This window comes from Danio aesculapii, chromosome 23, assembly GCF_903798145.1.
Source record: "Danio aesculapii chromosome 23, fDanAes4.1, whole genome shotgun sequence".
NCBI lineage: Eukaryota > Metazoa > Chordata > Actinopteri > Cypriniformes > Danionidae > Danio > Danio aesculapii.
The window spans coordinates 40258774-40275601 of NC_079457.1; the positions used below are offsets into that span (position 1 = coordinate 40258774).

The following is a 16828-nucleotide window of genomic DNA, read 5'->3' on the forward strand; positions in this document are numbered from 1 at the left end:
TAAATAAAATAATTGGAAAACACATCAAAATAAATACAAATTTAAAAAAGCATTGTTAGTGTTAATTATGTATAAAATATATATGCATTTCAAAATAACCAATGTATAAAGTACACATGTACATCAACAATCTAAAATTAACAACTTAATTCACAGATACTCTATACTCTGCACTAGATACAATATCCTCTGCAACTGAAAACCCCTAAGGCTTAGATTGACAGTCTGTAGAAGTACTCACAAGCTCAGAAATGTGTAAATGAGTCCCATGTCTCCGAAAAAGTACTACATTTGCCATTTATAGTAAACCTATTTTTGTCCACATGAATTAAGCTCATTGTATGTCTCAACCAGTTGTCAAAATTCGGAGGAAATGTTTGTTTCCATAGTAAAAAAATGCACCGTCTTGCTTAGTGTCAAAAATGTAAAACCAATGTTCTTGATCTACACGTAGATCCTGACCCAGTACTTATTATATTAGGACAATCTGATTATAAATATTCATTGAGCAGTACACAACAGAATATTGTTACATATTGTTTGATAACAGCTAAAAAGATGTTGTTATTATTGTACTGGAAAAAATTTGTATCATCCAACTGCTAAACTATGGCTTGAAGAATTGAGATCTACTCTGCACTTGTAACAAACCACATATCTTTTAAAAGGCATCTGAATTTGAGGCCCTTTCTTCTGTCACTTCATGGGGAATTCTTTTCCCCAAAGCAATGTATTGTAACTAAAAGAGTTTTGATTATCCCTGTATTGTATACTTACAGACTGGGGTTAGGGTGCTTGCTTGTTGTTGTTTTTTTCTTGTTTGTTTTTGTAAGTTTATGCATATCAGAAAATTTATCTTTGAATTTGTAATAATTGTAAGTCTATTCAATGACCAAATAAAACGTATTTGACAAAAAAAACTGCAAAAGCATTTGCAGTACTGGTGCCAATTCTTAGCCACAGGTTTGTGAGCCCTAGCATAAAAACCCAACTCACCTGAGTGAGGGTTTGTACATTGATGATGCTGATCAGTCTTAAAAGAAAGAGCAACCTGTTTTCCACCTGAGCCATGTAGGACAAGAGGCGGCACTCTGAAAACACTTCAACCACTGCAGGACAAAGAAACAGTGTTTTTAAGACTTAACTAGTTTTTCATTCCTTGAATCCATTCATCATTCAATCACTGCAGTCTAACCTTTCACGTCTTTAGTCTCGTTCTCGAAGCGGTCGAGAGACAAGACGATACATCGCACCAGCATGTTGGAGTCAACCAGAGAACTGTTGATCTGAGTCAGGAACATCTGAAACTGAAGTGTCCAATGGATAAAAAACAGATTTGACATGTACTGGATCACTTCAGGAAATAATTTTTTTTTTTAATCACTGAGCCTGACTGTAAGCCCACCTTCTCCTCAGTGGTGACGTATTTGTTAAATCTTTTGAAGGCATCGATGTTGAACTTCATGAGCTCACCAAGTAGGTCAAAGTAACTCTGAAGAACGTCATGGGACTTGCAGCCACTGTCAATGATGCAATAGAGAATGTGCTGAAAGAAGAAAATGATGAAATTATTGAATATTCTGCTCACTCTTTATTTTAAGGTACAATTCTTGCTAAATAATGCAATCTCAATAAAGTGTTAATTTGCAACGTATAAATAGTTAATAAGGCAGTAGTCTGGTTTAGGTATTGGGTAGGATTAGGGATGTAAAATAAGATCATGCAGAATATGTACTTTATAAGAACTAATAAACAGTCATTATCTTAATAATAGGCAGGTAATAAGCCACTAATTAATAGTGAAAATTAGGCATGTCCAGATCCAGGTATTTTAAGTTGAGGTGGTATTTGTTTTTATATTAGATTTCTTTTTTATATTTACTGTTGCACCAAACTCCAAAAGTGAAGAATTGATGTTGTTTATTACTTGATTGTTCAAGCTACCTCACAGACGTGCTCTGTCTGTTAACAGAGTTGTTGAATGTTAAAATAAGGTGAATTAAACAAAAAATAAGGAACATCCTGGATTGGTTTCTTCGCTTTACTTTATTCTTTTTTTTAATGCATTATAGAAGTATCGGTTCGGGTTTTGGTATCGGTAGATACTTAAAATCAAATGACTCAGACTCGAGGGAAAAAATCTAATCGTGACATTCCTAGTGAAAAGTGTTTCCAATATTCTTAGAAAGCTACACTACCATTCAAAAGGTTTGGTCGGTAGGAAGCCTCATTGCTGCATTTATTTGATCAAAAATACAGTAAAACTGTGAAAGGATATAGTTTAAATGAGGAATTTTCAATTTGAATATGCTTTAAAATGTAATGTATTCCTATGATGGAAAAGATACATTTTCAACATCAGATTTTCAAGAAGTTTTTTGGTCACACTTAATTTTAAGGTACAATTCTCACAATTAAACCATTAACTATAACATTTGTCTCGATAAACTCTTAATCTGCTTGCTGGTAGTTACTATTAAGGTAGTAATTTATTTATTGGGTAAGATTAGACATGTAAAATATGCAGAATGTATGCAATATGTATTTATGGCCAAATAATAGGAAGCTAATAGTTAATAGTGAGAATTCATACTTAAAGTGTTACCAATATTTCTTATTATTAATCTTGAAAAAAAAATTTATATTTTGCCAAAAAATGTGAAAATTTTACGAAGTAAAAATCTTTTCGGAAAATTATAAGTGCCTTTACTGTCTCTTTAGTTCTGTTTAATTGATCTATGCTGAATAAGTGTTAATTTGAAAACAAATCTAAAATCTTATTGAACACCAATATTTCGCATTGTATGTTCAAGCAATTAAATTACATCACACAATTTTAGCATTTACCTCTAATAAGCCTCTTCTGAGAAGGAACACTTGATCAGCATATGAAGGCGTTCCTCTCAAAAAACTCTCCACTGCTCTTGCCTGCCAAAACCTGAAGCCAGTTTGTAAGAGAAATAACATTTGAACAGTCAAACACAAGATGCCGGAAACAAAGAGGCCAATAAAGGCCCCAATAAATTCACAACTTCGTTTTTTGTGCTGCTTTAAATTAGAATCACACTTTCTACTTTAAAGCATAGTTTATATTTTTAGCTGGATGTCTGACCTTGACCGACTGAAACGCACTGGAAAAAATGGTCAAAGAACAAAGAACTCAAAGCCAGACCTACTTATAGTATAATTACTACCAACCAATGGCAGTTCAAAGATGGGAAATCGGTAAATTTCGGTGTTCAAACTCCTGAACTTCATTCAAACTTGATATAAGTCTGATTTTGTGCAAAATTCCATCACACCAATTTGTTCCTGGATTCTGCTGGAAGTATAACATGGCTTTAAGTAAAAGAAAACATACAGTTGACTGAAGATCTCACCTAAATGAAGAATCAATTGGCTCCTTCTTCATGACCGAGATTAACCGTGTAAGAAGACCTTTTTTACCATCACACACAAGGTTCCTATAAATTAAAAATGAAGTGCATTTAATATAAACAAGTTCACCAGAAGTTAAAAAAAATTATTATTATGATATAAATTAAACAGTCCCCATGCCTGTCTGTGTTATTCAGTGCTTCCATTTCAAAGATGTTAGCATTCAGATAGATGTCACTCAGTTCATTCAGCTCCTGTCCACTTAGTAGGAGATATTTATTCCTTTAATCAAAAAAGGCTTAAAGTCAGTCTAATGGAGGCTAAGTAACTTTACTTAAAAGTAAGTGTTGTTTGCATCTTACTCGTGATGATCACTGAAGCTCTGCAGGAGCCTGAGGAACTGAATCTTGAAGGAGATCTCCTAATGTAGAGGACAGAAGGGGTATATGGTCATTCAGAAGTAAGAGTCATTTGCATAGAAGTAATGAAGGAATCCTTCTTACTGGACTGCAGTCACAGCTCTGGTTCTGCCGATGTAGAACATGACCAGACGGCTGCTTCCTCCAGATTAACTTATCAAATAGGTTATTGAGTCCTGGAATTAACTTGAACTCTGCCAACATTCTGTGAACCTGTGTCATAAGAGTAAACACATCAATAAAAAACTCTTATAAAAATACAGGACTGTTCAAAACTTTTTTTTTTAAATTATCAGTATATTATAATGAATTCTGAAGTATCAAATAACATTTAAACATGAAGTATTGATGATGAAAATCAGCTTTGAGTCACAAAAATAGAATTTTAAAAATATATATATTGTTGGGCATGAAGATCAAGTATTTAAAAAAGTATTTAGTGTCAGATGGAGAGAAGACTCTGAGATTCGATAAAAATTTACCAGCAGTAAAGTCAGTTGATTGGACATGATTTGAAAAGGCATACACCTGTCTATATAAGATCCCAGGGTTGATAGTGCATGTCAAAGCACAAACCAAGCATGAAGACAAAGGAATTATCTGTAGACCTCCGAGACAGGATTGTCTCGAGGCACAAGGCTGGGGAAGGTTACAGAAAAATTTCTGCTGCTCTGAAAGTTCCATTGAGCACAGTGGCCTCCATCAACCATAAGTGGAAGATGTTTGGAACCACCAGGAGTCTTCCTAGAGCTGGCAGGCCATCTAAGCTGAGTGATTGGGGAGAAGGGCCTTAGTCGGGGAGGTGATCAATAATCCGATGGTCACTCTGTCTGAGCTCCAGCGTTCTTCTGTGGAGAGAGGAGAACCTTACAGAAGGACAACCATCTGTGCAGCAATGCACCAATCAGGCCTGTATGGTAGAGTGGCCAGACGGAAGCCACTTCCTGCCTGGAATTTGCCAAAAGGCATCTGAAGGACTCTCAGACCATAAGAAACTAAATTCTCTGGTCTGATGAGACTAAAATTGAACTCTTTGGAGTGAATGCCAGGTAATACATTTGGGGAAAACCAGGCACCACTCATCACCAGGCTAATACTATCTCTCCAGTGAAGCATGATGGTGGCAGCATCATGCTGTGGGGATGTTTTTCAGCAGCAGGAACTGCAAGACTAGTCAGGACAGAGGGAAAGATGAATGCAGTAATGTACAGAGACATCCTGAATGAAAACCTGCTTCAGAGTGCTCTTGATCTCAGACTGGGGCGACGGTTCATCTTCCAGCAGGACCCAAAGCACATGCCAAAATATCAATGGAGTGGCTTCACAACAGCTTGGTGAATGTCACTGAGTGGCCCAGCCAGAGCCCAGACCTAAATCCTATTGATCATCTCTGGAGAAATCTAAAAATGGCTGTACACCATCGCTTCCCATCCAACCTGATAGAGCTTGAGAGGTACTGCAAAGAGGAATGGGCAAAAATTCCCAAAGACAGGTGTGCCAAGCTTGTGGCATCATATTCAAAAAGACTTGAGGCTGTAATTGCTGTTAAAGGTGCATCAACAAAGTATTGAGCAAAGGCTGTGAATACTTATGTACATGTGATTCTTCAGGTTTTTTATTTTTAATAAATTTGCAACAATTTCAAAAAATCTTTTTTCACTTTGTCATTATGGGGTATTGTGGGTAGAATTTTGAGGAAATAAATTAATTTAATTCATTTTGCAACAAGGCTGTAACATAAAAAAATGTGGAAAAGACAAGCGCTATGAATACTTTATGGATGCACTGTTTTTTATAGAATACATTTTATTTTATAGAATACATTATATTAAAATATAATAAATACATTTATTACAATTACAAATTAAAATATTGCCCTTTATATATGCCCATATTTTGATCAAATAAATGCAACCTTTGGGACCAGAAGAGACCTCTTTCAAAAAAATTGCAAAACTCCTGCAGTCATAAATTTGAGCAAAAAAAGTTAAATAAAAGTGTAAAACTACAAATTAACCTTAGCCACTTCATAGTGCATTATCGCGAAATGTCAGAATTGTTCATCTTTACAGTCTCTTCAGTCTCATGGAATTACCTGATTTCGCTGTCGGCCCATAAGCAGCACACACAGCACATAGAGAACCTCCACTTTATACATGATCTCGTGCACGATCTTCATAGATTGAGGCAGTCTGTGTCTGAGTGGACTGGAGGAGAGAGAGCTCTCGTCAGACGACTCTGAAAGGCACCAAGGAAAAAAAGATATCAAGACATATATTTAGACATTCATATAATTGTCAGGTGACAGAGACGCAGTGGATGGCATTTCTGTGTGGAGTTTGTATATTCTCCCCGTGTTAGCATGGGTTACCTCTGGGTGCTTTGGTTTCCCCCACAGTCCAAAGACTATAGGTGAATTGAATAGACTAAATTGGCTGTAGTGTATGTGTGAATGCAAGAGTGTATTGGTGTTTCCTAGTTTCCTAATTATTTTCTTTATTCTCCATTTCCACCTGGGGTTACTCTTCCCGAGGCCCTCAGACTATGCAGAGTCACTGATTCGATGTAAGACCAACGACGAGATGATCCCAAGGTTTCCATATCCTGGACCAGGCCGAATCCTGAGCAGCTACTGTGATGGTCATGGAAGAGTGGAGAACATGAGACTGATTCCTGTGACGCTCCAGAGACAGACGAGTCTTCGCTGAGGCCAGCTTCCAGCCTCCGCCACTGAGACTGCAGCTCTGCACAAGACGTTTGGCCAGCGGAGAAATTAAAATGGTCGTGCCCAACTGAGCCTGGTTTCTCTCAAGGTTTTTTTTTTCTTCACTTCCGCCATTAGTGAAGTTTTTTTTTTCCTCTCCGCTGTCGCCACTGGCTTGCATGGTTCGGGATCTGTAGAGCTGCGCATCATTGGATTTGCCCTTCAATATTTGGACTCTCAGTAAGTGATTATTAAACCACACTGAACTGAGCTCAACTGAACTGAACTTAAACACTACAAACTGAACTACACTGTTCCTATTTACTGTGACCTTTTATGTGAAGCTGCTTTGACACAATCTACATTGTATAAGCGCTATACAAATAAAGGTGAATTGAATTGAATTGAATAGCGCTGGGTTATGGATGAAAGAGCATCTGCTGCATAAAATAGATGCTGGATAAGTTGGCGGTTCATTCCGCTGTGGCGAACCCTGATTAATAAAGGGAATAAGCCAATGAGTAAGAAAATAAATGAATGAATGATATTTATCAGCAACATTGACTTGTCATGACAATAATTCATTTACAATAATCCAATAGTTTCCAAACAGTACATTCAAAAATACAAAAGAATAAATATTTTTAAAAACATTTTTAAAAAAATTAGAATAATAATACAGGAGAAACCTGAACATTCTATAAAAATTAGATTACATGAATGAAAGACAATACAAAAAAGAAATGACTATTGTATGACCAATTCGCCACCTTGTATTTTGAACATGCTTGTATATTGAACATCTATTTTTTTTTAAGTAATAACAGTCCAATTATTTAGTGCTTTGACTTCATATAGTTTATTACGTACTCACTCATACTAATTCATTCTCCATTTGTTAAAGAAGCACAAAGAAAATACAAGCTTAGTATCAGACACTAGTATTTTACATTCTGGCATGTGCAACTGAATCTGCTTGCTTATTAATAGCAAAAACTGTATTGCAAACTGTATTTCCAAAATGTAGGAAAGGGAGGAGAAAATAAAACAAAAAAATCTGACCTGTACTGCTCTGCTCTGCCTCCTCTATTGCCAGCTGCATGAGAGCATCCAGCACCAGGGCATTGTCGAGCCAGCTATGCCAATCCTCCAGCTCCAGCCTGGCAGAGGCACCCGTTGCTTCCGTAACTTTCCGTGTGGCGAGTTTACAAAGACGCTCAATAAAACCTGGGATGTTCAATAGAGCCACTAAGGAAAGATCAGCAGAAGTGTGAGACCATGTGAAACTATAAATCATATGTTGGTATTTTAAAATCGCTTTTGCTTCAGTCATATTTTTCTCACCCTGGTTGTTCTCAGCCCGTGATGGGCATGTGCTGGTTTTTTGCTGGGTACTGCGGGCTAGGAGCGTGTGCTTGTCATCAACACCCACGTCCGGCTCTGATATGGTGACTGAGAGGATCCGACAGAAGTTGGCAAGCTGCTGCTGGTTGAAGCTCTGGACCAGACTGTCCAAGTTGGGTATTTCTTCTAGCTGAATAATTTCCTAAGGTGGAAATTGTTTATAATAGTTTTTCAAATTAGATAGATTTATTTTATTTAAATACTAATTAATAGAACATTTAATATGTATATGAAATATTTCAATAATATATGTCAATTAAATTAAATGACATTATTCAATACTTTATTTATTACTGGTGTGGTACAAGTAATTTTATATTTAATTTTAAATAATTATAATTATATAATTATAATTATAAATGTAATTTTAAAGAATTAAGTAATTTTAAATTTAAGATTTGTGTAATTTATTCTTCTGATGGCTTTAGTGTCACATGAAATTTCATAAATCATTACTAGTGCTGATATAGCACAAGCATACTCTTTCTTGACATAAAACCACAAGTTTGAAGAACATGCTACCCCCCAGCCTATTCAATTAAATAAATTTTTCCTTTTCTCTCTATTTTCTTTTTTCTTTTCATTATTTATTTTACCTAATACGCCATGCTGCCAAACTCACCACTGTATATATATATATATGTATATGTATATATATATATGTATATATATATATATGTATATGTATATATATATATATATATGTATATATATATATATATATATATATGTGTATATATATATATATATATATATATATATATATATATATATATATATATATATATATATATATATATATATATATATATATATATATATATACACACACACAGTTGATGTCGGAATTTTTAGCCCATTTTTAGCCCAATAATTGTTTTTTTCCACAATTTCTGTTTAACGGAGAGAAGATTTCTTCAACACATTTCTAAACATAATAATTTTAATAACTTATTTCTAATAACTGATTTATTTTATCTTTGTCATGATGACAGTAGATACTAAAAAAAATAAAATAAAACAAATAAGACGTTCTCCAGAAGAAAAAAAATATTGATATATTATATATATATATATATATTTTTTTTTTTATACTGTTATTTTCCCTTTTACTTTTGTTTGTTAACTGTCACAAAAATCTGATAAATAAATGTTTAAATAAGGGGAAAAATCATTTTAACATGATGCTCAATAAACACTGGTGATTATAATCAGTGTTGAAAACTTGCTTCATATTTTTGGGGAAACCATGATACATTCATTCAGAATTCTTTAAATAATATAAGGTTTAAAAAAAAAAAAAAAAATATATATATATATATATATATATATATATATATATATATATATATATATATATATATATATATATATATATATATATATATTTGCTATATAAATCTATTATGATATTATAAATGTATTTACTGTCACTTGTGTTTTGTGTGAACACTAAAAATATTAAATTGTTGAATAAATGTATTAAAGTTACCATAAAAATTGTATTTTTAAAATATTACAGTATTTATTCCAAAAGTTCTTATTACACAGACCTTTTAAATCATATTCCTTCATAATATTTATTAAAAATACCTTCCCATCCTTGAATTTACATATGTTCTCAGATAACAATATTTATCAACACAAGGTCGAAAAGAAAATGAGTAAGACACATAAGATGCACCAATAGCAAACCACAACAAAATCAAGTCCTGCCCTATATTTTTTCCAGGAATCTACTCCATTCATAAACACTTCTCAGGAAAATATTATTATAGCTTTTGTTTTATTCTGAATTTCATTTAAAAAAAAAAAGGAAATGAAATAAATAAACACAAGTTTGCCTTTGCCTTTACCTTTCGTACGCTCAGAATGTCCTCTATAAGAGTGGCGGTTTGTAGGAAAACTTTTTTGTTGGACATGAGAGTGAACAGGAACATGACGAAATCTTCCCTTGCGGCGAGGCTTTTTGTAACACCCTCTGTCTGCCATACCAAAGCAGAGGTCATTATTAATAAGCAAACTAATTTATTCAAACAGAACTATTAATTCTAATCTTCTAGAGTCATGCAAATTTAATTATGCTTACACATATACAGCAGTTGTAAAGTACGCTTAAACAATCCTTAATGAGATCATCACTCACTGAAAATAAGAAAGAGAAATGATAATGCAATTTCAATTTATCAACCACACTTTACATTACAATGAAAAAAAATCAAGCAATAACATGAGTTAGTTAAATAAAAGGGGTATAGATTTAATATTGAATTCGCTTACTTGTGGGTGGGTTTGGCTGTACTGTGAGCGTCGGCCGCATTAAAATCTCTACAAACAACTGTAGACAAATGACAATACATAAGTAATTAATAAATCAATAATATAATATAATATAATATAATATAATATAATATTAGTCCAAAAATTTAATTAAGTTAAAAAAATTCTAATTCTATCCTATCTTATTCTATCTAGAAGTTCAGGTGAATAGCAATGTCACAATAAAAGTCCCAAGCACTAGAATATTTTACTGACAGATAAAAATACATAATCTAAAAACAAAACAATTTTTTTTTTGTTATAGAATCAAAATGACAATTATTCACAGCAAAATTTATATATATAAATATAATGTCATTTTTATCTAAACAAAAAAATTCTTACTCACATCAACTCCTCCAAACAAGTCAAATGTATATGTATTAGGCGAAATGGACTCCTGTGGCATTTTCCGCTCCTCTGTGACAAATGACATGGCCTCCATGGACAGTAATGACGACAGCTCCTGGACAAGCACAAAAACAACTCAATTACCATCTGGGGTCTGGTTTTCCTCTGTGGATTACTGAGTGAGCTGGGTTTGATTGGATAATGTGACACAATCCTTGACAGTTTCGTTCTTCAAACTCATTCAGTATAGTAGTTGTGGTCACAGCAACAGGTCTGCACGCTCAAACCTGCTTTCATATATACAGGATTGGATTATGTCATTTCAAGCAAAAGTGAAACCGAAAGTATGTACAAACTGCTGATGTTTTCTTAAAGAGCCCATATTATGGGTTTTTGAAAATGCCCTTCCATGTAGTGTGTCACACAGCTCTAAGTGAAGTGAAATATCCAGCTAAGGCTTAAATCTGAAAGTGTACAGTGTTTAAAACTATTGATTCATCTATAAAAGAGTCGACTCATAGTGCTTCAAACGAGTCGTCTTGATAACGAGTCATTAGGTGTTTCGTGATGACGCAGCTACGAAACACAAGTAGTTGTGCGCGCAAACCCGGGAGATTTGAAACCTGCGGCCCCGCCCACTAACAGAAAAAAAGTTACACACACAGAGAGACACCGGTCGAATGAAGTCACGCTGTGCAGATGGATATTATGGACAGTCTAATCAAAGATGAAACCTCAGCAATATAGCCCATGTATGTGTGTGAAAAGAGCAAGTAGACTGTGACGGGCTAGGAGATCTCCTCGCCAGTTCTTGGACTTTTTGCTCGATAAAATAGTTAGTCGTCTGTATTTTCTAGTCCATCGTCTGTGTTTACATTCACCCACTGGCAGCCAAAATCCACTATGAAGCGTGTATGCACTGTGACTACTTTTATATTGATGATTAGCTGATGGGCATTTCACTCTGTCTTGTGCTGAAGCCTGTCAGTGTTGTCGAACAATCGCAGCAGGCTGTCATCGGTTCAATCAGTGCAGATTAGCTTCGCGCTGAGGAGGGGGTTGGGAACAAAGGAATCGATGAACCATTCATATGGGAGTCGCTGCGATAATTAGGTAAAAATAAATGCAGATTATAAGACCATGAAAGTGTTGTTTGACCTTGCATGCATATTAGACTGTTGTTGGAGACCCTTACAACCTAAATATGACCCTATTTCATGTATAATATGGGCTCTTTAAAAGTGTACTGTATTAAATTGGGGACAATAACAATATCTGATTTTTTTTTATTATTTAAAACTGTTATGTAATCTACACTCTGAAATAAAGGTATCATACCTGTTATCGGGTGGTACCTATTTAAGGAGTTTAAAGTGAACATTGTTTTGTACTTTTTTAGTCACTAATTTGTAAACTACAGCCAGTGTTGGAGGTAACACATTACAAGTAATGTGAGTTACGTAACAATATTAATTTTCAAAGTAACGAGTAAAGTAATGCATTACTTTTAATAAACATTAATAATATTTGAGTTACTTTTTTGAAAATGAAAAGTGATTTGCTTTTTAGTTTAATAAATTAGCTTTTAAAAAATAAATTGCTTAATTAAAATTAAAGTAGTCACATTGAATCACACCATGAGAAAATGTGTTCATTATTTGAAATGCATCAAAGAAAATGAAAAGGGGATTGTCTCAATGACAGTGATTTTACCTAAACAGTAAAAAAGTAGCAAACACATTGCGTTAAACTTTCAATCATGTGTATATAAAACACGTATAGCCCTGGGGTCAGAAAGCTCTCAGATAACATTATTCTAAAATATTATTTTGATGTGCTTTTTTAAAGGTAAATGAAGGTTATACGGTGTGTTGTTATTTGCAGAGCTCCTCTATTAAAAAAAAGAAAGAAAAAAAAGTTCTGAAAGAGATCAAGCTTCAGCCAGGTCGTAAAAGGTAACTCAAAAGTAATGCAAATGTAACAATGCATTACTTACCATAAAACATAACTAAATAACTCAGCTAGTTACTTTTTGGGGGGTAGCTCAATATTGTAATGCATTACTTTGAAATATAACTTTACCCAACACTGACTTTACCCAACACTGACTATAGCTACTACTAAGATACTCTTAGGACACCTTTTAGATATAAATGCATACTTTGAAAAGGTACCACCCCAGCTTTAGTACAGTTTCTGAGAGTGTAATGAGAGAATAATACACATGGCCAATATTCTCAGTGAGAGATTTTGTGTGTGTGTGTGCGTGTGTGTGTGTGTGTGTGTGTGTTTGTGTTTGTGTGTGTGTGTTTTAAGGGAGTCAAGCACATGCAACATTGACAGCTAATATGTGGGTGTGATTTGATGCTGTGAAGTAGAAGCACACCACTTCTCAAATTTCAAAATCATTTTAAATAGCCACTTAAGTTTTATGCCACAAGATTAAGAAACTTGATTATGGTCACACAGAAAGTCCACTCTAAACATTAAACTACTAAATAAACTATACCCTTGACACAAATTGTAATACATGTACAATTAGCCTACAACAAATGTGGAAAGCTATTGCGCAACTCCTTAATCAAAACTGTTTCGTTGCTATGAATTTTATCATTTTGCCCTCAGCCAATCGCTGCAATGATGATCATAATTTGAGAATCAATAGATCTGCCATTCAAAACGAACACAATTCAACGCAGTAATCTCAGATCAATTCATTCAGATATTTTAATCTGATTCACAAAGTAGTTGGAATGACCAAATTAACCAATTATCACAATTTAAAATATCCAGCATCTGCCAAATCATAGTGAGGAATGAAAAACATTATCACTTGCTAAACAAAACAATGCATTGTGTGTCAACAAGAAAGCTCCAAATACCATGACCATGCTGTGAATCTTGGAGAGATCGCTGTTAGGATGGCTGCTCTCATGAAGCCTCCTCAATAACACTGGAATCCCCTGCCATTGAGCTCTTTTGTCCCTCTCCTCCAGCAAAGCCACAGGAATCTGCATTGAACACATTAAATACATTGCGTTAGCACTTCTGGTATTGCCATGGACTATTGTAGCATTAAAAATACATACTACATCATAAACTTAGGTCAAACCTCACTTATTCTTCAAAAGTGAGACAAAAATAAAGGTTTTACTGAGCTGAATGAAACTAAAGTTTTGTATCTTGCATGTACTAAGCTACTGAGCTATGCTTTAATATAAACGCCCAATATTTTTCTTTATAACAATATATAACATAATATAATTTTTTTCCTTAGCCATCACTTATTACCAAACATCATCAGACATAAACAGATGTTCTTAACATTTCATAACACATTCTCATGCTAGAATTAGCAGAAAATTACCATTGTCAAATATGAACAACAACACTTATGAACAAATACATTCAATTTCCTTTCGCTTAGTGCCTCATTTATCAGGGGCAGCAATGGCGGAATGAACCGCCAACTATTCCAGCATATGTTTTAATCAACAGATGACCCTTCTAGTACAGGGAAACACCCATACTCTCTCTCTCTCTCTCTCTCTCTCTCTCTCTCTCACACACACGCACGCACACGCACACGCACACGCACACGCACACGCACACACACACGCACACACACACGCACACACACACACACACGCACACACACACACACACACACACACACACACACACACACACACACACACACACACACACACACACACGTCTTTGGACTGTGGGAGAAACCGGAGTACATGCAAAATCTACAATACAATCCTTGTATATGATTTCAGACCCAATATTCAAAGTAATGTTACCATGGTAAACAATGTGAGACTGTGCGAACATAAAACCAATTTTACGTCAATTGTCTTAAGAATAAGTCTACAATATTTTAGAGTAGCAGGAAGATAAATACATATATTAAAAAGTTGTTTTTAAATTAAATCCATTTTTCATCTACCGTTACACAACATAATTCGCTTTGGACTCGGTGAAATGTTCTGTATTTCAGTTTAAGAGGTGTTTTAAATGTAGTGCTGTTCGGGCCCTCGAATGTAAACAGCGTCAAAGAAACGCTTTGTAGGCGATTTAGACATTTATGTCATTTAAAATCTCACCTGTGATCCTCTAGTTAACCCCTCGCCGGTGACTTGGCCTTGTCGAATTTTATGAAATGTGTTTTTGCATGGTTTTCCTCCTCTTGTTTGGGTCCGAGAAAACCCAGAGCCTCTTGTCGCCATTGCTGTTCCTCTGACGTCGTGACGTTGAGAAGTTTCCACGAAACCAGCGAGGGGGAGATGGAGCTGCTGCTGCTTCCTGCTGGGCTGGAAGAAAACTACAACCTGCGGAATACAACATGCTTTAATAGGAAATCAAATATGATAGTATGTTCAAACATTTTAGATTTTTTTCTTTGTTTCTCTCTTAGAAGGTCCTACACTATTATTTTTGTATGATAGATTCTATTTTTTAACTGGTTGTAAACAAAAAGGGGCAACACAATGGCTCAGTGGTTAGCACTGTCGGCTCACAGCAAGAAGGTCGCCGGTTTGAGTCCCGGCTGGGTCAGTTGGCATTTCTGTGTGGAGTTTGCATGTTCTCACCATGTTCGTGTGTGTTTCTTCTGGGTGCTCCGGTTTTCCCAACAGTCCAAAGACATGCACTAGGTGAACTGAGTAAGCTAAATTGTCCGTAGTGTATGTGTGTGAATGAGTGTATATGGTTGTTTCCCAATGCTGGGTTGCATCTGGAAGGTCATCCCCTGTGTAAAACATATGCTGGATAAGTTGGCAGTTAATTCCACTGTGGCTACCCCAGATTAATAAATGGACTAAGCCGAAGGAAAGTGAATGAATGAATGAATTAAAGAATAAATAAAAAATATATATAGTTGAAGTCAGAATTATTAAACCTCCTTTGTCACAGTATGTCTGATAATATTTTTTCCTCTGGAGAATGCCTTATTTGTTTTATTTTGGCTACAATAAAAGCAGTTTTTAATAAAAAAAAAAAAAAAATTAAGGTCAAAATTATTAGCCCCTTTGAGCTATTTATTTTTCTCGATAGTCTACAGAACAAACCATCGTTATACAATAACTTGCCTAATTACCATATCCTGCCTAGTTAACCTAATTAACCTAGTTAAGCCTTTAAATGTCACTTTAAGCTGTATAGAAGTGTCTTGAAAAATATCAAGTAAAATATTATTTACTGTCATCATGGCAAAGATATAAGTCAGTTATTAGAAATGAGTTATTAAAACTATTATGTTTAGAAATGTGTTGAAAACATCTGTTCTCCATTAAACAGAAATTGGAGAAAAAATAAACAGGGGCTAATAATTTAGGGGGGCTAATAATTCTGACTTCAATTGTATATATTTGTGCATTGATACTATTAAATAATGACAATTATATAATACAGAATAAAACGACTTTTGAGATCATTTAAAATATAGAGTATATAAAATATACAATATAAAGTATTTCTTTGAATGCTTGGCATCCGATATAAATATTACAGATGAGTTTTCAGTCCTGAAAGATTGTATTATATTGTAATTTCATTCATTCATTCATTTTCTTTTTCAGCTTAGTCCCTTTATTAATCTGGGCTCACCACAGCAGAATGAACCGCCAACTTATCCAGCATATATTTTATGCAGCGAATGCCTTTCCAACTGCAACCCATCACTGGGAAACATCCATACATTCTCATTCACACTCAAACACTACGGACAATTTTAGCTGACACTATTCACCTATACCACATGTCCGTGGACTTGTGGGGGAAACCGGAGCACCTAGAGGAAACCCACGCAAACGTGGGGAGAACATGCAAACTCCACACAGAAATGCCAACTGACCCAGCCGAGGCTTGAACCAGCGACCTTCTTGTGGCGCTACCCACTGCGCCACCATATCCTCCTGAGACCCCGCCCATTGACTTGTGTCCTCTGTAGTGGACATTGTGTTTTCATGAATTTTCTTTGAATTTTCTGAGCTACTCTGTCAAGTCCTGTTGTACCATTCAGAGGACATCTTGGGCTTTCTAGTGATTTGTCATTTGATTGGCTGACATGCTAGGAACCACTTCTTACACTGCATCCAAAATGGCTGACATACAAAAAGGCACATTTTATGGGAAGGAGAGAGGCATGTAAAATTTTGCTTTTTAAATGTTTTTTTTTTACTATTATTACTACATGTAAATTTGTTTATTAAAGTGTCAGGAACAATAAATTTAGCTTTCAAAGCTG

General features: G+C 34.9%; 1 protein-coding gene across 1 annotated transcript in view; it reads right to left on the minus strand.

The window, feature by feature from the left end:
• trpc4apb (transient receptor potential cation channel, subfamily C, member 4 associated protein b) overlaps window positions 1-14823 on the minus strand; it is a 16327-nt gene extending 1504 nt beyond the window's left edge. The window contains exons 1-17 of the mRNA XM_056449429.1: window positions 14688-14823; window positions 13458-13586; window positions 10574-10690; window positions 10186-10243; window positions 9995-10050; window positions 9762-9890; window positions 7846-8047; window positions 7564-7749; window positions 5893-6035; window positions 3882-4010; window positions 3741-3799; window positions 3559-3660; window positions 3381-3464; window positions 2848-2938; window positions 1406-1546; window positions 1196-1307; window positions 997-1109 (exon numbers count right to left, since the gene is read on the minus strand). Coding sequence (XP_056305404.1) covers window positions 997-1109; window positions 1196-1307; window positions 1406-1546; window positions 2848-2938; window positions 3381-3464; window positions 3559-3660; window positions 3741-3799; window positions 3882-4010; window positions 5893-6035; window positions 7564-7749; window positions 7846-8047; window positions 9762-9890; window positions 9995-10050; window positions 10186-10243; window positions 10574-10690; window positions 13458-13586; window positions 14688-14810 — 1974 coding nt within the window. The 5' untranslated portion in view covers window positions 14811-14823. The remainder of the gene's footprint in view (window positions 1-996; window positions 1110-1195; window positions 1308-1405; window positions 1547-2847; window positions 2939-3380; window positions 3465-3558; window positions 3661-3740; window positions 3800-3881; window positions 4011-5892; window positions 6036-7563; window positions 7750-7845; window positions 8048-9761; window positions 9891-9994; window positions 10051-10185; window positions 10244-10573; window positions 10691-13457; window positions 13587-14687) is intronic.
• Between the last annotated feature and the right edge of the window lie 2005 nt (window positions 14824-16828).